The 24,329-nt window shown below is 43.1% G+C and overlaps 1 protein-coding gene across 2 annotated transcripts in view; it reads right to left on the reverse strand.

Annotated features, from left to right (window-relative positions):
• Window positions 1–24,329, reverse strand: part of LOC143964447 (protocadherin gamma-C5-like) — a 140,538-nt gene that overhangs the window by 11,210 nt on the left and 104,999 nt on the right. For both annotated transcript variants that reach the window (XM_077474171.1, XM_077474172.1), the window contains exons 2-3: window positions 8,704–8,762; window positions 3,641–3,729 (exon numbers count right to left, since the gene is read on the reverse strand). In XM_077474171.1, coding sequence (XP_077330297.1) covers window positions 3,641–3,729; window positions 8,704–8,762 — 148 coding nt within the window. The remainder of the gene's footprint in view (window positions 1–3,640; window positions 3,730–8,703; window positions 8,763–24,329) is intronic.

Here is a 24,329-nt window from a genome sequence, read left to right on the forward strand (position 1 = left end):
CTGCTGCCTTCTGCATTACATACTTTCTTCCATTGGACTCTATGCATTACACACCCCTGTACTCTGTGCTTTCAGTTTAGTGCCCTACACTATACTGTAAACTATGGTACATTACATACTTTTGTCCAAAGTGTTCAAACTGTTCAAAAAACAGGATTGTTAAAACAGCTTACCTGTAAAATCCTTTTCTTTGATGTACATCAGGGGACACAGAGCCATAGTAGTTAAGATGTGGGTTACCAATAGGCCATCAATAGGTGATGGACACTGGCACACCCTAAGACCAGAAGTCCACTCCCTATATAGCCCCTTCCATTACTGGGTGTACCTCAATTTTGTAGTGTATACCAAGAAAGGAGGGACCTCTGTGTCCCCTGATGTACATCAAAGAAAAGGATTTTACAAGTAAGCTGCTTTAAAAATCCTGTTTTCTTTTCATACATCAGGGGACACAGAGACATAGTAGTTACAAAAGTAACATTTCTGTCTTTGCAGATGACACCAAGTTATGCAGTGGAATAACGTCCTTACAGGATGTCTCCAATTTACAAGCCGACCTCAATGCTCTGTCTAATTGGGCGACTATGTGGCAGATGAGGTTTAATGCTGATAAATGTAAAGTTATGCACTTGGGGGCTAAGAATACGCATGCATCATACATGCTAGGGGGAGTACAACTGGGGGAATCCATAGTGGAGAAGGATCTGGGGGTTTTGGTAGATAATAATCTCAATAACAACATGCAATGCCAAGCTGCTGTTTCCAAAGCGAGCAAAGTACTTTCTTGTATTAAGAGAGGTATGGACTCCAGAGAGAGAGATATAATTTTGCCCCTGTACAAATCATTAGTAAGACCTCACCTGGAATATGCAGTTCAGTTTTGGGCACCAGTTCTCAAAAAGGATATCGGGGAACTGGAGAAAGTGCAGAGAAGGGCAACCAAACTGATAAGAGGCATGGAGGAGCTCAGCTATGAGGAGAGATTAGAGGAACTAAACTTATTCACTCTTGAGAAGAGGTGAATAAGGGGGGATATGATCAACATGTTCAAATATATTAGGGGTCCATATAGTGAACTTGGTGTTGAGTTATTCTCTGTACGGTCAACCCAGAGGACACGGGGACACTCTTTACATCTAGAGGAAAAGAGATTTCATCTTCAAGTATGGAAAGGTTTCTTCACAGTTAGAGCTGTGAAAATGTGGAATAGACTCCCGCCAGAGGTGGTTCTGGCCAGCTCAGTAGATTGCTTTAAGAAAGGCCTGGATACTTTCCTGAATGTACATAATATAACTGGGTACTAACATAGGTAAAGTTGATCCAGGGAAAATCCGATTGCCTCTTGGGGGATCAGGAAGGAATTTTTTTCCCCTGCTGTAGCAAATTGGAGCATGCTCTGCTGGGGTTTATTTCGCCTTCCTCTGGATCAATTGTGGGCATAAAATTGGGTATATTGGATTGTACGATTATTTTTTATTTTATTTATTTGTTTTTAAGGTTGAACTGGATGGACTTGTGTCTTTTTTCAACCTGACTAACTATGTAACTATGTAACTATGTGGGATGTCCCATAGCAATGGCAACTGAAGGGAGGGAGACACAACAAAAAAAGTAGGGCAAAAAGAGGCTAGAGGACTACAGACTACAGTCTGCAGTCTGCAGTACACTGCACCCAAAGGCAATATCCTCATGACCTTTAACTTTGATTTGATAAAATCTGGTAAATGTATGAACTGAAAACCAAGTTGCTGCCTTACAGATCTGAGCCATAGAGGCCTGATGATGCACCGCCCAAGAGGCACTAACCGCCCTGGTTGATTATGCTTTAACATGAAAAGGAGGAATTTCCTTTCTTAAACCATAAGCTTGAACAATCACTTGACAAATCCATTTGGAAATAGTAGATTTTGATGCTGCCTGTCTCCTTTTTGGACTTTCTGGCAGAATAAACAAAACATCTGTTTTGCGAACCTGAGCGGTTGCCTTTAAATAGACTCTGATCACTCTTACTACATCAAGAGAATGTAGTGCCTTCTCTTCCCTAGATTGAGGCTCTGGGAAGAAAGAAGGAAGAATAATATCCTGGTTTAAATTAAAACCTGTAACCACTTTTGGTAGGAATTCAGAATGATGACGCAAAACCACCTTATCCTTATGCATGGTCAAATATGGCTCTTTACAAGACAGAGCCGCTAGTTCCGTTACTCTTCTAGCAGAAGAAATGGCAATCAAAAAGATTAACTTTCTTGTCAAAAGAACCAAGGGAATTTCCCCTAAAGGTTCAAAAGGCTGATTCTGAAAAGCCAATAAGACCAAATTTAAATCCCAAGAATTTAGAGGTGCCTTGATAGGGAGATTAATTCGTGTTACCCTCTGAATAAAGCTACGCACCAGAGAGTGGGAAGCAAGAGGCCGTTGAAAAAACACTGACAAGGCCAAGATCTGGCCCTTGATAGTACTCAAGGCCAGCTTCAAACCTAATGGTCTTTGGCCTCTGAGTGTACGTGTATCATTACAAACCGAGATGCATTGCTAGTGTATTAAACAGTATTTAGACAGATGTATTATTTGGTCAAGTGAGACATCATAATAGAACTGCTGATAGGGGAGTGTAAATTGACTGTGATCCTGAGAAGTATAGGATGCAAAGATTATAGATCACTGGAAGAATGGTATTGATCATGGATTATGAAAGAAGAAGGGGGTGGATGGGGGGAGTTAGAAGCAGTAGCTGACCATGGAACATTAGGAAAGATAGAGAGGTCAGAGCAGTATCTAACTGGGAAGAAAAAAAGAAGGTATAGGGTGAGCAGATTGAGCAGATTGAGTACCAAAGACAGTAAGGTAATGTTGAAAGTAGATGGCCATAGACAGTGGAATGAGATATGAGATGTACTATAAGCTATTCAAGGACAAGGGCAAGAGAAAAAATGGAGGCACAGAAGAGATTACCATGGACTGTTGAAGAGAGAGGGCAGTGACTAAATTGTCAAGGGGTGTGATAGAAATGGTGTGGAGGAAAAGCTACCATTGAGCTGAGAAATCATCATGTACTGTAAGCAGCAGTGGCAAAGGCTTTGACAATCTTGGCTACTCACTCGATCTCTACTGTATGGGATGTTTGGAAATAAAGAGTAGATAGTGAGCTTGCTGTATAAATCATACAAATCAATAACTAATAAACACACTGGTTCTATTCTACTGCTATTTTCAGATAGCTTTTAGCTATCCATACACATGGAAATTTGATAGAGCAAGTAAACTTTCAGTTTAATTTTTTTGTTAAAGATGAAAAATAATCACAGATATAAAATGATTTTGATTGAGCACAAGGAGATGAAATCAAAGTTGTCTCAGACAAATCTGCCACAAAAATAAGACTGTTTTTGAAGACGTTGCCATGAAAAATTCTGTTTTTGAGCAAACTAGTAGGTAGGGATTGCTTAGTCTATGATCTTGCAGCAAAATCTGTAAAAACCTGGAGACATGTTGAGCAGTAAAAAATAGGGAATAAAACATCTTACTTTGCCAATAATTGGCATTTGGATTGGCACCTTTAGATTGCCTGCACCTGTCTTTGTCTAATAAAAATACAAAGAAATGTACTTGTTAGACATGCAACATCGTTTTTGAGACTAACCAGTTGCTGATGCCAGGATCATTGCCTGAAGCCTTTCTGTTTCCACTGGATTATTTGGCCACACTCCACCTTCCTCGTTATTTTGAGTGCTATTAATCAAAGTGGAAATATGTTAAAACAAAAAAAGTACAGCATTTACCTCATTATAGTTTAAACTCAAATGTAGAGCTGCAAGGGCTTAATTCACTCACCAGCTATTAGTTTAAGGGGTTTCCGCCCACTTTTATTCATAATCAAAAGGTAATTTACAAGGATTTTCCCATGCAGAATTTTTTTGCATTACACTGAACCACACAACAATTCAGCCTTTTGGCTATTTATGGTCCCCTCAGACCCTCCGTCTATTTCAGAACAGTCTGCAATGTTTCTGACTATCTTGCTTCAATCAGCTGATTAATAATGAGGTCTGGCTGCCAGGTAAGATGTGGACAATGGAGACTTTATCCCACCCAAAGCTCTACAACTTCTCCGGGTGACAGAACCCAGACCAAAACTTAATATGTTTCAAGAAAACAAAACAATTGTTTTCTCCCTAGCAGGTACAAACCATATGCAGGTGTTAAACTTATTGTATGTAATACATAAATACCATACACAACCCTGCCCTGACAAGCAAATGCCTAATGCAACACCATGAGGTCTCATTCATTCTAATGCCTCATACACACGATCAAACAATCCGATGGAAAAGTCCGGCTGACTCAAGTCCGCCGGACAATCCGCCTGTGTGTGGGCTCCGGCGGACTTTTTTTACCCAAAAGTCTGGCGGGCTAAGAAAGCAGTTTTGCACTCCAATCTGTCCACCGGACTTGCATTTCAGCAGACAGTACGGCCGTGTGTGTGGAGAAAAGTCCGCTCATTTTGAGCGCGGCTCCAAGTAGCGTTGCTGGCCCCGTCACCTGGTATGGACTTAAAGGGGAATCCCTATGCCGAAAAATCGTCGTGAGGGTCCCCCCTAGGTCCATATCAGACCCTTATCCGAGCACTCTACCTGGCCGTCCAGGAAAGGGGGTGGGGACGAGCAAGTGCCCCCCCTCCTGTGCTGTACCAGGCCGCGTGCCCTCAACATGGGGGGTGCCTTGGGGAAGGGGGGGCCACGCGGCCCCCCCACCCCAAAGCACCTTGTCCCCATGTTGATGAGGACTGGGACCTCATAATGATCCTCTGGGACTGTGACATCATAATGGGCGGGGACATCATCCGGTGATGTCCCTATATAAGTCGCCGCATGCCGCGTCCCTTCCATTGTGACCGGAGACAGCGACGAGGCAACGTCTCCAGAAGAGAAGAAGAGAAGAACAGAAGACGGCGACATCGGCAGCGGCGACAGAAGACCGGGCCACCGCTTGCAAAACAGCTAGAAGAAGGCGCAGTGGCCCGGCAAGAAGAACCGAAGAGGGGGACAAGACCCCCGAAGAGGGGGACAAGACCCCCAAAGTCGGAAGAAGAGGGCGGTGGCGAAGAAGAAAGCTGGGCTCCGCCGCTAGAAAGAGAGATAGCAGAAGATAGCGGAGGAGTCCGGCGAGAAGACCCCCGAAGACGGAAGAAGACACCCGGAGCTGTGCAATAAACTATTTTAACCCTTGTGGGTTGTGTTTTTTTTTTTTACTTTTTTAAACAGGTGAATGGGTAGGGGTACCACCCATACTCATTCACATAGGGTGGGGGGCTGGGATCCGGGGGCCCCCTTATTAAAGGGGGCTCACGGATTCCGATAAGCCCCCCACCCGCAGACCCCGACAACCAACGGCCAGGGTTGACAGGAAGAGGCCCTTGTCCTCATCAACATGGAGACAAGGTGCTTTGGGGTGGGGGGGCCGCCCCCCATGTTGAGGGCACGCGGCCTGGTACGGCTCAGGAGGGGGGGCGCTTGCTCGTCCCCACCCCTTTTCCTGACCGGCCGGGTAGCGTGCTCAGATAAGGGTCTGATATGGACCTAGGGGGGACCCCCACGCCAATTTTTTGGCGTAGGGATTCCCCTTTAAGTCCATACCAGTTGACAGGGCCAGCGATGCCTCCTTCGCTGGTCCCGGCTACCTGGAGACGTGCTCAAAATGAGCGGACTTTCCTCCGCATGTGTGGGCGAGTCCTTTCATTTCAAAAGTACGGCGGACTTAGCACGCCGTATTAGTCTGCCGCAAAAGTACCGTGTGTGGGCAGGTAGCTCGTTCGGAAAGTCCACCGGATAGTCTGCTACGTGTGTACGTGGCATAAGTCAATACCACTTGAAATAAATGGGAAGAAGCAGTGTGTTCTAAGCTGTCTATAGAACCTATAGGTTTTTGGGGCACGCTGGTCATGATAAAAATGTAGAGACTTCCATTGATAACCTCTCTATAAAAAAATGCTAGTTATTTAGGTTGGCCATAAGCGGTTTGAATCTCGGCCGGTTCAGCGGGAACTGGCCAAGATTCGAACTGTGCATGGGCAGACTGACTGCTATCATCACTAGTGGCTGCCATAGCCGAATAACTGTATTCTCCCTCCCTGCCTGCCCCCTCCCCCCCCCGGGAGAATACCATTGCTTGGCAGGAGGGATTCCCATGTCAACACTGACTGTGCTGATGGGGGGAATAATGCTTTTCACCGTCTATGGCCTGCCTCAGATGACATTTTGATGCTTTGGATTCAGTGCTTTTTTAAATCTCCCACCCTTGACAAAGTATAGTGATAATAATTTCTGACATTTCCTAGACTCTAATTTGTTTTCTTCTTGTTTCAGACATTTGTCTCCGAAGTATTGTTGACAAAAACACCCAGGCAATTATCATTTTGAGATGCAGGTAAGCATTCACAACAGTCATATTTCTCATATTAATACTTTAATACTGTTCTGTTTTTCAATTAAAAAAGTGAACCATTTATTATTATAAATTGACAACAGTCATATCACTCCCCCAGTGAGATATCCACAATGGATGCTCAGATAGAATAGTGAAATGGAAGTTGGCAGAGCTCAGTCACAAAGTTAGATAATAGCCAGTGTTGACAAGCTTTGGACTCTTGTTGATGACATCACTCTGACAACATCAGTTTGAGATGCTTTCGAGGTCATTCAAAATCAGTTGACAGGTAAATGTGATCTCCTTTTGTCTTGCATTTGATATATTTGACTTGCTTCAAGCAGGTTTTGCATTTCCATAGACTTGTGTGTGAATCCAAAACCCTCTTGAAGACAATGAAACTTACACCTTTTACCTTGCAATGAGAAAGCATATAATGTTCAGTTCACTACTCACCACAATCATTTCAAGGCACTGCATCATAGGATGTTTTTTTTCCTAAGTCAAACTCACTCAACAATTCAACATGTGTTCAGTGTCCCCCGCTCTGCACATGCTCCATGCCTCTTTATTTTCGGCACTGTGCCTAAAATCAGAGCCACTAGAGGTCGATCTGCTAACAGCTTTGAGGTGTACTGTTGCTGAAGAGGAAAGAAAGCAACAGGAAAGACACAAACTGTACTGAGGGAACATAGATTAGGGAGGGAGAAAAGAAAAGCAGGTGTTAGGACAAACTCTTCTGCCAGGGAGACACAAAATAGTTAAAATTACAAGGATACGGATAAGGATCTTATCTGATATTCTCTCCTTTCTCCCTATTTGGCATCCCTGAACTTCAGCAATGTAAGCCCCAGTTCACACTATAAGGCCCAGTTCAGACTTAAGCGATTTTCTGCTTGAAGCTTGTAACTCTAAAATGCTCAATAAGTCAAAGTCTATAAATTTCAATGGCCCCTTTTCACATATAAGTATTCTGTCGTCTGAAGCAAAATGCCTGTCACTCAAAAAAAATACTTGAGCTTCTTTTTGTCAGATTACAAGCATTTTTGGCCCCATAGACTTTAATAGAAACACCTAACTTGAGCCCTCAAACATCAGCTCTCCACCCCTTATTCCCTCTCCCTATCCTCCCCCTAGTCTGCTGCGGGTGTCAATACAAACTTAACGACACCTCAAAAGGATTGCAAACACAGCGTGGTTTGTCCGCATCGGATTGCATGGTACAAAATTACCATATGATGCGGTTGCAGTGCAGTTCCAAAAAAAGGTGCCTGCTTTTTACTTACATTGCTGAAGTTCAGGGATGCCAAATAGGGAGAAAGGAGAGAATATCAGATAAGATCCTTATCCGTATCCTTGTAATTTTAACTATTTTGTGTCTCCCTGGCAGAAGAGTTTGTCCTAACACCTGCTTTTCTTTTCTCCCTCCCTAATCTATGTTCCCTCAGTACAGTTTGTGTCTTTCCTGTTGCTTTCTTTCCTCTTCAGCAACAGTACACCTCAAAGCTGTTAGCAGATCGACCTCTAGTGGCTCTGATTTTAGGCACAGTGCCGAAAATAAAGAGGCATGGAGCATGTGCAGAGCGGGGGACACTGAACACATGTTGAATTGTTGAGTGAGTTTGACTTAGGAAAAAAAACATCCTATGATGCAGTGCCTTGAAATGATTGTGGTGAGTAGTGAACTGAACATTATATGCTTTCTCATTGCAAGGTAAAAGGTGTAAGTTTCTAGTATTTAGTGATTTCGAAAGCTCTACATTTTTCTCTTAAAAGAGAAGTAGAACCAAAGCTTACTTTTGCACTCCTGTGACCCAGGTTTGTCTGACAACTGGCCAAAGTCACAGACCCACTCCAGGTTATGAAAGTCTACCAGTAATAATGTTGTGATCCACCCAAATGCCTGAATGGCATCTGGCTCAGCCTCTCAGTGCACTGCTGAGAGCCTGAACCAGCTTCTCCCTGCAGGTGCAGGGAAGAGAGCGGTGACTGACAGTCACCACTCTCTGCTCAGAGCAGACTGAAAACTGAGTGCTCAATGGTCATGTGATTGCTCAGTTCTCAGGCTAAGAGCTGACAGGGGGACAGCTGCAGCACCACAGCAATGCTGCAGCCATAGGAGAGAGTATGTATGTTTGTTTTTTAATTTTCACACTTCTCCTTTAAATAAGGTCTGAAATTTTTGTTAAAGAATGTGACCAAATGAGGCAGATGCATATACATATAATAACATTATCATGTAAACACAGTTACAGAACAGTTAAAAAAATGTCTACTAACCCACTGGTTCCTGGTCTTTGGGCCTGTGAAAAGTGCCAGTCCATGTTGGCTTGTGCCTGCTAAAAGTGAAAAAAAAAAAAACAATACCATCAACCCAAACGCAATTGACAAGCTGCACAAATATGTCAACATTTTCATGCTGCAAGTACAAAATAAAAGAGCACACCTTTCTGTTAGTAAGTCATGGAAGCATAATTTCTTGACGTGCCTTAAAAGTATTTAAAAAGTTGTAAAGTTGTAGTGTGTGTGTTTGTGTATGGTGCCCAGATGGCAGCAGGAAGAGTGATTGCTCATGCCTCAAGAAGTTGACAAAGGCATATGCTGAAACACAGACATAGGGCGCAGTGGCGTAACTAGAACCTTCAGGGCCCCGATGCAAGAAACCATGAAGGGCCCCCCTGAATCCCAGCCAGGGCCCTTCCCTCCGAGTCCGGCGGTGGAACTCCAGGGCGTGGTCACAGGTATGACCTTTGTGAGCCCTGTAGTTCCACCACTGGCATCAGTAGTTTTTTTATTATTTTTTTTTTTAATTTTTAGGTGCCCCATTGGGGGACTGTCCCTAGGCAGGATGGGTTCCCCGTCCCCAGAAGAGATGAGGTCCTTTTCTCCAGGGCAGATGAAGTTACTGCCCCCAGATGAGAAGGGGTCCATGTCCCCAGGGGAGATGGGGGTCCCTGTCCCCACGTGAGAAGGGGCCCCTGTCCCCAGGGGGAGATGGAGGGGGTATGTAATGGTGTGTGGGGGATGGGGTGCTCTCACTCACCATGACCAAGCTGCAGGCCACGCACTCATCAATGTTGGCCTGGGCTCCATCCAGTGTGCTGGACAGGTGATCAGCATATCTTCCAGAAAGACCTTTCATCATCTGTGTATGACATGGGAGGAGGGGGCCTGGCAGACAAGCCTGCAGTGTCCTCCGGGAGCTGGCTCTCATAGGGCTGCACTGCATCTGTGTGCTTAAAGTTTGTTTACTCGGGAGAAGTATGCAGTGCAATGTGGGCCGGACTCGGGGGGACGGGACTCTGGCTGGGGAGAACAGACATCAGACAGTGCGGCAATGCATGGAGCAGGAGAGGGGTACTCTGAGGAGCCGGCCGAGGACACAGGTCATGCAGGGAATGCACAACTAAAGAGCAGCCAGTGCGATAGTCGAGCATGGAGCTCTGCTAGTCACCCTCCACCTCCAGCCACCCGTGTGCATGGTGCACTGGTACCCCTAGCTGCCTATGCTGCTGCCGGCCATATGTAGAGGGGGCTGCATGGGCCCTCTGCAGCACAGGGCCCAGTTGCGGTCGCAACTGCTGCACCCCCTGTAGTTACGCCCCTGCATAGGGGGTTATTCACAAAAGGCAAATCCACTTTGCACTGCAAGTGCACTTGGAAGTGCACTTAAAAGTGTAGTCTCTCTAAATCTAAGGGGTAGATCTGAAATGAGTGGAAGCTCTGCTGATTTTATCATCCAATCATTTGCATTTCACTTTCAGTACACTTACAAGTGCACTTGCAGTGCAAAGTGGATTTGCCTTTAGTAAATCACCCCCATAGTGTTAAGGTGGCGCTCTCAGTGATGAGCAGCACTTCTCCACACAGGCAGTAGTTTAACTCTTTAGATTCCAGGGTACAATTCTTTAGTTTTATACACTATACACTATGAATAATATTCTTCTTTACACGTCTATCTCTTCTGTGCAGCATTTCTGTGCCAGTGCTATCAGTGATGTGTACCAGACTCCACCATCCCAGTTACCTGTCACCTCATCCCAGTGACACTGATCCATATGTTTAACTCTTGACTCTACTTGTGATGAAACTTTAATCACAGGAAGCTCAACTCCATTCAGAACCTGTGCTTACTTCCAATGAGGCCTCACTCTATCCTTAGTGAAACACAGGCTAGGATGGCCCATAATGCAATCTGGACCCAAGACTGGGGTGTGGATCACTAAGGAAGGAGCCTAAGCACACAAGCTCCTTCACTACCAGGGCCTTCTGTTACCTATGCCAAGTCACCTTAACTGGCTGGCTGCTATATGCACACAGACTCCAGTGCTGTAATCACCGGCATTGGCAATATAGCCTTCTCTGGTTAGCTTGACCCTTAATCAGACACTGGTACTGCCTCTCTTCTACTACTTTCTTGTCCACTGGTGTGAACCATTAGTGTGATACTCCTTGCATGCACCCCTTTGTGTGTGTCTTCAAGTAACTTCCAACCAGGCCAAATTATGCTAACAACAAAGTCACCTTCACTGGAAGTTATTCAAATAATAAAGAATGTTACAGTCAACTCTTTACGTCCATTCCATTCCTCTTACAAAGTGCTAGCTTAGTGTCTCCTGGTGCCCCTGTCCATGGAGGTAGTTATACCTTTTAAATTGTAGAAAATATCTCTAAAATCCTAGCTCAAATCCATTAGTCCATATCCTGGAACCATGTTCCCACCCGGGGGGGGGGGGGGGGATGCGGGTGTGAGCACAAAAAAAATCTCTCGTTCTCTTCCCACACATTCTCAAGATGGCTCCCTCCTTATATCTAGTTTCCCCCAGCAGAGGGAGATACTACCAAAAAGCCAAAGAAAACCTGACCAGAAAAATTAACCCTTGACTTGTAGGAGGCAACTCAGCAGGGCAGGATTGCTAAATAGTGCATCAGTTAGTACAGCCAGAACATAATAGAACCACATTTTCAGCTATGCCATTATTTATTACAAGTTTATCCTCTTCTGGGATGTGAAATTCCAGGGTGCCTGCTCTGCACCTTGCTTTGTTGATCCTACAATCTCATGTAAACATCTGACTACTTAGCAGGGGGTTTGCAATTGCTTGAATACTCTTGAAACCACTTGTAACCATAATGGTGTCATTAAAAAGTATTGTTCGCTACTCCAATTATAACTTGCTAAGTTACTGCCTTATACTGTACTGTACTGGTAACATGGGATATAACAAACCTGGGCTACTCATCAGCTAAAAAATCATCCAAACACATTCTGACTACGTACTTTTAGGACAAGCTCTCTATAGAACTCTGCAGCATTTTCTATAGACTCATAGGTTGGTATGGCTAAGCTTACAAGTACCATTAATGGTGATTGGAGAGGAATGGTGTCAGAACACTGTGTGAGAGTGAGAGCACCTGTCTCGGTGAAAATTAGGTAATCTCAGTCTGTCCACACAACAGCTGGTGGACTGAGAACGAATTTCCTCATTGGTTTAAGAAACAAACACTAAATGTCAGATCAACATGCTACTTTTCAAGGGAGGTATACTGGCAATTCCAGAGCACCAGTCAGCATGGCTCAAGTGGGCACTCCCTGTATCTGCCGGCAGCACACAGTTCAACTCAGTCCCAGCAATACAGCCAACAGGAATGCCCCCACTAACAACACTTTCTGTACACAAGGAAGAATGGTTTTCAGCGATGTGTCTTAACTCCACAAGCACACATTTGTAATCCATATGGTGTCAGGGAAAACACAATTCGATAGTAATTACCATTAGTATCTGTGATTTGGCATTTACCGTAGTAATGTAATGTTGAATGTCCTTCTTGTTTGGCCTGCGGATAACCACACTGTCTGAGTCAATTTTGCGACCATAGCTCTAGGTTTGCAATACTGATGTATACCTCTCAGCTATCTTGGGGCGACAACTATTGGAAATCCAGCCCGCAAAGGGATCCGATGGAAACTCTGCACAGCTTCATCTACCCATTGTGTTTCTTTGTCCTGGATCTCTTCCTCTAGAGGGGCTGGTATATGGGGATACAGATATCCATACTCCTTAGCCACTTTCTTAATAATTATGCGCTGTGTCCTGGACAACCTGGGCAGTGTCTTAGGATCTCCATACCCACGTAGGACCTGTGCATCTGGTGCACATTGAACTGGGTATCCGGCAACAATATCTGGCTTGCAAATTGAAAAAGTGTGGTGCTGGGAGGAAGGGATTATTACGGTGCCTATCAATAATAAATTATATCAGAAACAAACAATGATGAAATCAACCAAAGAAGGAAAAAATATCTGGCTTGCAGTCAGACTTAATCAACGGGATTGGTTTGTTCAATGCAACTTTAGGAACCCATTTTGCCCAACAGTCCTCCTCAAAGGACTTAATAATGCATAAGAAGGGAGCTGCACTGGCACACAATTCAACTTTGACACTAGCTATGGACACAGAGGGAGTTTCATCCTCCTCTAAATAGCACAATTGCTCCTTATTGCTATCAGTCCACGACAAAGTGTCCCAAAGTAGTTCAGAGACCCCATTGGATGGAATATCCGAATTGGAAACAGTGGAACATTCTTGCTCGTGGATCTGGCTTTATTTGGCACAACCGCATTGTCTCCCTTAATGGCTACAGGTATCACCTCCCCCACTGGGACACTAACTTCAACTTTTGCAGGCTTACCCGACTCTGTCGTCTTTTCCCCCGGTGGTTCCACCATCAAGGAGAGTAGGTGGGCCCGACCCCCAACTCAAGGGGTAACTGGATTCTGGAGCAGCTTCTCTCACAAGCCGGGTGATAGCGGGTGGACTCTCAATGCAGTTCCCAGCAGGGACGGTGACTTCCGGGCCTAGCAGCCCGTGGCATTACAACACACGTCCACTCAGGCAGCCGTCCAGGTGGCACAGAACCACGATCACATGACTCCACCCAAATGTATAGGCTCTCCCAGCAGGCCAAGGGACCAAAGTACATCCTGCCCATTGGCTGAGACACCCCATCCATTCATGTCTGAGCTTGCAAAGTCCTTGTCTTATCTAATGTCACCAGCATAGTGCCACCTCGTGACAGAAGATAAAGGGTGCAACAAGTCCAGATTTAGAGAGAAATCAATTGATCTCCTAACAATTGGCCAAGACAATTATTGCCTGGCAACTAAATTTGATAGCAACCCTGCCTAAACATCAGGGTGCTACATGTGGCAGCAGGCAAAGAAAGAGAAATAGACACTAAAGTGGTCAAAATGATCAAAGTAGGGATGGATGACACAATATTAGTGGTTATATTGGTACACCTAACCCTAGGGTACCAGTACATAACAGATTTGACTATAGTTCATGGTTAATCTGAAAAAAGTCCACCCAGTTCAATCCAAAAAAACAAACAAACACGCCCAAATCCAAAACCTCCATGTAAATGAACCTATAGCCACAGTTGATCCAGAGGAAGGCAAAAAAAACAATAAAGCATGATACAATTTGCTTTAGTGTGGGAACAAAATTCCTTTCTGATTCCCCAAGAGCCAATCAGATATTCCCTGGATTAACTTTAAAGTGGTTGCAAAGCCTCAAGGTTTTTCACCCTAATGCTTTCTATGCATTAAGGTGAAAAACTTTCTGTGCTGTAGCTCCCCCCAGACCCCACCCCTTTTCTTACCTGAGCCTGATCCGATCCAACAATGTGCACAATCTCAGTGGCTCCAGCCGCTGTCTCTCTCCTCATTGGAAAGATTGATAGCAGCGGGAGCCATTGGCACAGAGCAGGTACGTTTACAACTCCTTTAACTATAAATATTCGTATCTAGTTATATTTTGTGCAAGAATCCAGGCCTGGTTTTTTAAACAATCAACTGAAATTTTTTTTGGTGGTCAGATAAAAATAGAACAAATGTTTATTTCATATTTTGGATTTCCAGCCAGCCTTCTGGCCCTAGGTTACTTTTGACATGAATACTAGCCTAACCATAAACCCTTGAGCTTAAAAACCAAGCTCAAATTACATACCGGACTGAATTTCCAAATAAGAACTCTTCCGATCCCTTCCTCGCCTCTGTTAATGCTTTTTACAGCACTATACAGATAACTAAACCCAAGAAAAAAAGTGATTTATTGCAGCTTACCACCCTATTGGATGTGATGGCTGAGCTAGTTTTCATTTTTCAGGCTTAAGAACATTTTTTTATCAAGTACAGAAAATACCTGTTGATTTTGCCAGAAATGTGTCTTTCTAATGTCATGTGAGATAAACTGGAAGCAAAAACAAACTATTAGGCTCCATTCACATCTGAGTGTTCCGTGTACATACGCAAAAGCATATGCTTGCACATGTGTTCACAGAATGCTCAAAAATGTGCATTGTACTTGCAGTGCCATTTTTAGTTAATGGTACCTCAAGTGCAGCAAGCAGATGCAGCAGTGCATTTCCACATGAAAACAGGCAGATAAAGAATGTGTGAAGCTTAACACCTGAAAACATACAGCAGCTTCTTTGGCGTTTATCGTGCATAGGGCAGCCCATTAAAATTCTGCAATAAATGTGCAAACACACATCAAAAAGCCACATACTAATGCATATTCACAATACGCTAGGTGCAAACTTAGCCTTAATCTCACAATCCCCCCATTTATTGGGGCTGAAAATAGACAGATATGTTGGGAGGCTAACCTGGGTAATAGCCGTGGTTACTTAGACATAGCTCCCAACTGTGAGAAAAAAAATTAATTGATCAATTAATTTGAACCAAACTCTCTCTTAATGAAAAAAATTTTTTAATGTACTATAAAGTGCAAGTGTGTAAAAAGTGCATAACAAGCAATGTCAGCAAATAATTTTATATAATCCAAAATAAAATGCCCATAAATAACAAAATCTAGCGAATGCCCAAAATAAATTTAATTCTATGCATGTGAATCTTCTTAATTCTGGTGAACAATAAGGAGTGACTGTAGGTCTTCCACCACGTATCACACTCAAGGCACCCTACGCATTTCATCAGCACGCTCTGACGTCATCAGTGGTCCTTAAACTACGTAGAGGGTTCTTTACTGTAAGAGCAGCAAGGAGGCGGTGGTCTCAGCGGGGGGGGGGGGGCATTGATAGTTTCAAGAAACTATTAGATAAGCACCTGAACGACCACAACATATAGGGATATACAATGTAATACTGACATATAATCACACACAGGTTGGACTTAATGGACTTGTGTCTTTTTTCAACCTCACCTACTATGTAACTATGTAATATGATCGGGTGCATCCCTTCCTAATTTATACAAATCCACCATTGAAGGATATCCAAATCAAGATAGATAAATAACAATTTAAGTCTATATCTACGTTTATTCCCACACGAGTGAGTGTATTTAATTTGTCCGTTGTTTGATATTTTCTGGATCATATTACCTTCTCTCCAATCTGGGTCTATTTTGTCAATCCCAAAAAATTTTGCTAAACTGGGATTCTTATTATCCTTATTATGATGTCTCCTAAAGTGATTAAAAAGGCTGTTTTGGAAACCCATTTTTGGTATTATTTAGATGTTCGTTAATGCGGGTACTTAGATTCCTTTTAGTGTGTCCCACATATTGTAGCCTGCATGGGCAAATAATGAGGTAGGTTACGTGGGTCGATTTGCGTGTGATAAATTTATCAATTTTGAACTAATTTCCTGTGCTAAATGATACAACTTGTGTTACTTTTCTGGCATCCTTTCTCATCAATTTGCATGCTTTACATTTTTTACAGTAACAAAACCCTGTTACATCCAAAAAGGTGCCTTTTTTCTTGGGGGGTCTAACACATTGGGGCATAATTTATTCCTTAAATTAAGAGCCCATCGATAGATGAACCTTGGGCAATTGGGTAACACTTTTAATAATGTTTTATCCCTCAAAAGTAGTGGCCAATGTTTTATAACTATCTGCTCCAAAGTTTTATAATCTCAAATTAAATTAGTCAAAAATGCAAAAAAGTCTTGTTCTGGCTTCTTTTTTGGCTTGTCCTACAATAATTGTCCTCTGTCCATATCTATAATCCGTTGTTGAATGGGTCTAAGATCTAGGTCACGGTACCCCCTTTCTTTGAATTTATTAACCACAATTTCAGACTCATGTAAATAATTAGACTTGTTATCGCAATTATGCCTGATCCTCATTAATTGGCCTTTTGGAACCCCACCCAACCATCTTGGATGATGGCAGTTAGCCGTAGGGATGTAGCTGTTTTTATCTGTTCCCTTAAAATGAGTCTTAGTTTGGACATGCCCATTATTTTTCACCAAAACGAAATCAAAGAAACTGAGTTGTGACAGATCCCAACTCCCTGGGAATTTTAATCCATAACAGTTTTTATTAATATCCATCAAGAATGTTTTCAGGGCATCTACTGTACCATCCCATTAAATAACAATGTCGTCAATGTATCTTTTGTATAGCGACATTTCTGGTATAGGAAAACCAAAAATGCTCTGCTCCAACTATTGACTCATTAGTATGTTTGCTGCACTCAGAGCGTATTTGGCTCCCATGGCCACTCCTTTGACCTGTTTAAAGCATGATCCCTTATGCCAAAAGTAATTGATAGACATAGCTAGCTCTAAGGCCTCTATCAAGAACCGCTTCTGTTCTTTCTTAAGGTCAGACTTCACGTCTAAAGCTCTTTTTGTTGTTGATAAAACATCCTGTTGTATAAGATTGGTATAAAGCGACACAATGTCAATTGTGACAAGTATAGGAACATCTTTTAACAGATTCATTAAATGCTTACTGTCTCTCAGATAGGAAGGGTAGGTTTGATCAATAGGCTGCAGAAAATAGTCAAAATATTCGCCTATCCTAGAAAAAAATGAATTTATGCCACTGATAATTGGTCTTGGAACCCCACCCAACCATTTCAATAATAGGATTTTGTAACAAATCCATTAATTTAATGTTTTTTATATTTTTCATTATTGTCTTATACCATTGTGGATTAAAATTCAAGTTTAGATTAATTATTAAGCAAGGATTGATTTGGATTGGATATCCTTCAATGGTGGATTTGTATAAATTAGGACGGGATGTATCAGATCACATGACCCCTGATGACGCGTAGAGTGCCATGAGCGCGATACCTCACTTCCGCCCAGGGCCGGACTTACCATTGGGCTTGACTGGGCTCAAGCCCATGGGCCCCGCCCAATAGGGGCCCCGCCGAGATACATAGCCGAGTGTACTCGACTTGGCTCACAGTCACGCCCAGTCTCGCCCAGGGACTGGGCATGACTGTGAGCCGAGTACACTCGGTTACTCTAGGCTCCACTTGGGACTGTGAGAGGACCCGAGGACCCGAGGACACAGGATTCTGTATCTTGGCGGCGCCATTTTTAAACTTCAAGACTGCAATGACAAGGCTGAAACATGACAAGGCTGCAAATGACACTGGGGCAAGGCTGCAAATGACACTGACAAGGCTGCAAATGACACTGACAAGGCTGCAATGACACTGGACAAGGCTGCAGATGGATGAGCAAGGCTGCAGATGGACACTGATAAGGCGGCATTGATGGGCATTTAAATGTAATTTTTTCCTTAAACTTCCCTCCTAAAAGTTTTTTTCCTTAAAATTCCCTCCTAAACTTGGGGTGCATGTTATACGCCGGCGCGTATTATATGCCGATAAATACGGTAATGTATAGAAGGTAGGGCCCGAAAGTGACTCAAGCCCAGGGGCCCCCACCACCCTGAGTCCTGCCCTGCTTCCGCCCATTGTAACACAGCTGGAGCACAAACAGCGTTCTTTCACACATGGATGTTTAGATGTGATGGATATTTGTTTTTATTTTTCCATTTTTGAAAAAAATTGTGATATACTTCACTAAGGGAGCTCTCTTCTTCCTTTGAGGTCGGTGTTAAGTTTGGGAGAATCCCTCTATTGGCATAATCTTTTCAGCACTTTTGACTACCTGTAATGGGTGTCATGGAGTTCTGGTGAGTAGGATATGTGTCAGGTGATGGTGGTGGAAGACCTACAATCACTCCTTATTGTTCACCAGAATTAAGCAGATTCACATGCACAGAAATTAATTGAATTTATTTTGTGCATTCACTAGATTTTGTTATTTATGGGCGTCTTATTTTGGATTATATGAAATTGTTTGCTGACATTGTTTGTTATGTACTTTTTATGCACTTGCACTTTTTAGTACATTTAAGTTTTTTTGCTTTAAGAGAGAGCACGGTTCAAATTAATTCACCAATTAATTATTTCTCACATATGTTTTATTTATAATCAGCTACTCTCACCAATATTATTTGTTTACACTTATCACCATTTGCGCTGGCTTAGGGTACTCAACCCCCCCCCCCCCTTCATAGTTCCCAACTATCCCTGATTTTCGAGGGACTGTCCCTGATTTGGAATAAAGTCTCTCTGTCCCTCTTTCCTCCTCATTTGTCCCTCATTTTGGTCTGATCTTTTGAAAAGTGTTTCCCTGCGCTAAACCTTTCATCTAATTTCTAAATGGCTGCCTTTGTAAATTTCAACAGCCAGTATAAATGAATAGTAGTGGTAAAAGAAAAAACCTGTGAGTGTAACTAATATTTTTTTTTTGGTATATTTCTTTTTTAAGAGGGCATGGCACGGGGTGTGTACTATGTCTACATACTTTTGCTAAAAGGTGTCCTTCATTCCCGTCTGGGAGGTATGCCTTAGATACAATCAAGTAGTGAGGGTAGGTAGCCACCCAAGGACAGGAAGTATGTTATTCACAAAATTACAAAGTGAAAGTAAAGAAAAAAAGCCTAGAAAATGAAAACGAATTCAATCACTTTATGTAAAGGTTGGTAAGCTGCATTATAATAATTTTGGGAGTTAAGAAATGCTTTAAAGCGGTTGTAAACTGATACAGTAAAAAAGTTAAAAATAAAAAGTTCCCCATTGCAGAGTAGCACATCATGAAATACTCACCTTATTTTTTTTTTATTTTTTTTATTTCTGTTTCTTTATTGATTTTTGTCAGTATCAAAACATATCACACTTGGCATGGTACGACCACTATAACATCCATATCCACATATACTTAATATGTTCTAAAACCAAGGCGAAGGCAGAGAACATCTGGACTGGACGGCTTAAGTAGGCAGGACTGACGAGCAGGATATCATCAACAGGTGAGTCACTGTGGAGAGATAGGAGCTGGCAATTAGCCGACAGCTGAGTGGTTGCTTTGAAAAGGAAGGGCTGAGCCCAGCCCTGATAGCAGCAAAAAGCAGATCTGCACAGAAGATTGGTCTCAGCGAGTCAGCGCTCATCTGAATGATCAGAGTGGTTCCTAATCATGTGACCACTTTGTCAAGTATAACATAGTGATCACACGCAGATTAAAGTTTTCATTCACAAAAAAGCCCCTGCGCCGCAGATATATATTTTTATTTCACATACCCATGCAATTGTCAGCCTTTAATAAAAAGCAAAGCTTTTAATACACAAAATAAAAGCCTTAGGCCTCTTTCACACAAACGATCTGTTCAGGTCCGCCTGTCAGTTTTGTAGGTGGACCTGAACGGATTCTCCATAGACCTCTGACGTCTGCTGACATCCGACCCGCTCTGATCCGAAAAAGTGTGACGGAGGAAGAACCTACTTTTCCCTCTGTCTGTGGATTGGATCGGGTGACGACGGACTCTGCGGTCCATCCTCATCCAATCCCCCATAGGGGAGAGTGGCGCTCTGACAGGTCAGTCCCTGCACAGTGTGTCATCTTCTTGCTCAGCGGGGATCGACAGAGCGAGAGGATGTTCACAGGGCGGATCATCACGGATCCATCCCGTGTGAAAGGACCCTTATATGTCCTTGAAAATATAAAAATGATTTAATTATATTAAAATTAATGTGTATCTAAAGGCAAACTATTTTCAGCTTTGGAGAGAGAAGGGAACAGTTAGGCTCCGTGTCAAGTTTTTTTTATTGCTGCCTGCATCCCTGTTGAGGCATTATGCTCATCTATTTGTCCTGGTGACGATAGTCATCGAGACAGAAAGTGAGAAAGTGAGAGGAAGAGGTGAGGGTTAGGCTTCCATTGAGGAAACTTGTTCCAGTGACAAGTGTACTCTCACTTTAGGGAGATTTTCTTTTATTTCTTGATGCATCTTAAGAACAGGAAATAAAGAGAATCTGGGACATACAGTGCCTTGAAAAAGTATCCATACCCATTGAAATTTTTCACATTTTGTCATGTTACAACCAAAAACATAAATGTATTTTATTGGGATTTTATGTGATAGACCAACACAAAGTGGCACATAATTATGAAATGGAAGTGAAGTGGCACATAATTACCAAATGATTTTCAAACTTTTTTTCCAAATAAATATCTGAAAAGTGTGGCGTGCATTTGCATTCAGCCCCCTTTACTCTGATACTCCTAACTAAAATCTAGTACAACCAATTGCCTTCAGAAGTCACCTAGTTAATAAATAGAGTCCATCTGTGTGTAATTTAATCTCAGTATAAATACAGCTGTTCTGTGAAGCCCTCAGTGGTTTGTTAGAGAACCGTATTGAACAGACAGCATCATGAAGGCCAAGGAACGCACGAGACAGGTCAGGGATAAAGTTGTGGAGAAGTTTAAAGCAGGGTTCGGTTATAAAAAATATCTCAAGCTTTGAACATCTCATGGAGCACTGTTCAATCCATCATCAGAAAATGGAAAGGGTATGGCACAACTGCAGACCTACCAAGACATGGCCGTCCACCTAAACTGACAGGATGGCAAGGAGAGCATTAATCAGAGAAGCAGCCAAGAGGTCCATGGTAACTCTGGAGGAGCTACAGAGATCAGGTGGGAGAATCTGTCCACATGACAACTTTTAGTTGTGCACTCCACAAATCTGTTTTTCATGGAAAGTGGCAAGAAGAAAGCCATTGTTGAAAGAAAGCCACAAGAAGTCACATTTGCAGTTTGCAAGAAGCCATGTGTGGGACACAGCAAACATGTGAAAGAAGGTGCTCTGCACAGATAAGACCAACATTGAACTTTTGATCCTGAAAGCAAAACGCTGTATGTGGCAGAAAACTAACACTGCACATCCAGTATTAGTCGTGCACTCCACAAATCTGGCCTTTATGGAAGAGTGGCAAGAAGAAAGCCATTGTTGAAAGAAAGCCATAAGAAGTTCTGTTTGCAGTTTGTAAGAAGCCATGAGGAGGACACAACAAACATGTGGAAGAAGGTGCTCTGGTCAGATGAGACCAAAATTTAACTTTTTGGCCTAAAAGCAAAATGCTATGTGTGGCTGAAAACTAAGACTGCGCATCTCCCTGAGCCCACAATCATGGTGGTGGCAGCATCATGTTGTGGGGATACTTTTCTTCAGCAGGGACAAGGAAGCTGGTCAGAGTTGGTGGGAAGATGGATCGAGCCAAATACAGGGCAATCTTAGAAAAAAAACCTGTTATGCCGCGTACACACGACTGGACTTTTTGACAGCAAAGGTCCGACGGAACGAGTCCTTCGGACAATTCGATCTTGTGTGGGCTCCATCGGACCTTTGCTTGCCAAAAATCCGGCGGACTTTAGAAATAGAACATGTTTTAAATTTTTCGGCCGGAACTCCGCCGGACCGAGAAATCCGTTGGTGTGTATGCTAGTCCGACGGACAAAAACCGACGCTAGGGCAGCTATTGGCTACTGGCTATGAACTTCCTTATTCTAGTCTAGTCGTACATCATCATGATCGAATCCGTCAGACTTTGGTGTGATTGTGTGTGGCCAAGTCCGTTCGGTCGGAAAGTCCATCGGAAGTCCGCCAAAAGTCCGTAGGGAAGACAGTCCGTAGGGAAGACCGTCGGACCTAGTCTGCCGGAAAGTCCGGTCATGTGTACAAGGCAGAACAGTTTGCTCCATCAACTGCTGAAAGCCCTTGAGGCATTCTATTAAATATTTAATTTATGGAAACCCAATGGCATATGAACATGATCTTCATCCTGTCTATTGGATGCATGGGGATCTGATGGTATCCTCTCCCTAAACCCAGCACCCTGAACCACTTTCCCCTTCATTTTTGGAGTTGTGTTCTAATCTAGAATGGTTCTTCAATTTAGTGTCTGGTAATCACTACACATTCTAATGGAGCCATTTTACTTCCGGACCACCACTATGGGCGAGAGATATGAGCATTTAGATTCTCTGATGATCTCAGTTCTTAGTTCTGCATGTTGTTTTCTAAAATCCTCCAGATCTCCTAAAGGGATTTGCTGAGATCTCTTCCTTAAGGGGCCTTAGCTTACTGCAAATGCATGCAATGCTGGGAACTCTTTGCACACCCCATAGTTGCACTGGGGTGTCAGTGGTGTTATCGAAACAGACTGGGACTCTTTCTCCGACCCCCTGCAGCACTTTTGTTGAAATTACTTTAGGGATCATATCCTGGAGTCTCTCTTTCTGTCCAGATGTGTTTCTAGCACAACAGAAAGCCCTAGCTGCTTCCAACCTAAGTTCACTGAGGCTCAAAAACAAGCCACATTGTAACACTTTCTCTGTTTTCTTCAGACGCCATAATATTCCCACTCTTTTTGATGTGGTCTTCTGTTCTTGAATCAATAACAGGTACACTGGCCACGGCATGGAGTGCACACCCTATGATGAATTCATGATTGAGGACTATGGGAGACAAGAGTTGTCCTACCAGATCCTTGTTTGACCCTATGATTAAAGAGCTCTTTGTGGCTGGTAACATGCGCTGGCTAGTTATTCTGATGTCTAAGAGGTCGAATGACAGCCTGACCTATACGTACCTGTTTTAAGGACTTTTCTCCACCACAATGCCCCCGGTTTCCTAAATCTTATCATTCCCGAAGGGGCAGGTAAGTCAGGTGCTTGTCATAGAAACCAATGTTGAGAACAGCCCTTGTGTAAATGTTCTCTACTTGAGCAGGCAGATGTGGTTGGAGGACTGACTGTCTGAGCTTGCACCTCTCTTTCTTTTGGTGGTACTTCGAATGAAGTCTAAACTGACTGTTGTGCATTTTGGGAGATTGACTCATTGGAGTTTCAAAACAGCTTATCAGGCAGGAAGTTCTGTAACATGTAATTAATTTGACCATAGCACAGAAACATATAAATTTGACAATGTCCGATCTCCCCACAGCTACTGTATGCCATTCACCTCTAGCTACAGTTCTTCCTTACTTCAAAAGCCACCTCCCTGGCTGGAGACCTTTTACTCACCAAATTCATTCACCAATCACCATAGTGGTATTCTCAATGAGCAGACTGATTCTGCTGACATCTTCAGACTTGTTCATCACTCTTTGGAAAGGGCCAGGGAATCTGGGGGAGCCCCTACATGTAGTAATGACTCCATATAGAGCTGCTTGTTTGTTCTCCTTCCATTTCCAGTGGTGACCCAGCCTTACTGAGATCTGCTTCCTCTTATTATGTTCCCTCTAAGGAAAGGACATGCAGTTTTTTTCACAAAAAAAAAAAAATTGAGGGTCATAGTAACGTACGTAGTAACGTTAGTCTGATTTTTTTGAATTAATGTGAAAGAGGATGCTACGCTGAGTAAACAGATAGCTAACATATCACACTTTAAAATTGCGCACACTTTCGGAATGGCGCCAAATTTCAGTATGTAAAAATCTCAATAGGTGACGCTTCAACATTTTTTACAGGTTAGATGTTTACAGTTACAGAGGAGGTCTAGTGCTAGAATTATTACTCTCGCTCTAACGATCGTAATGTATGTAACCTGTGTGTATCTGGCTCTGATACTAGCCAGTGCCTCACCAGCCACTGACCTCACCACACGTCCCAGCTCTAAGGGACCAAGTGCACCCGTCAATGTGGCCACTCCAACCTCTCTGTCCCTTTCAGTAGGCTTGTTCATCATCAGCAGCAGGGAAAGATGGAGATTAACC

This window comes from Lithobates pipiens, unplaced genomic scaffold (assembly GCF_037356315.1).
Source record: "Lithobates pipiens isolate NorthernLeopardFrog02 unplaced genomic scaffold, aLitPip1_a1.2 Scaffold_8, whole genome shotgun sequence".
In the NCBI taxonomy this organism is placed as follows: Eukaryota; Metazoa; Chordata; class Amphibia; order Anura; family Ranidae; genus Lithobates; species Lithobates pipiens.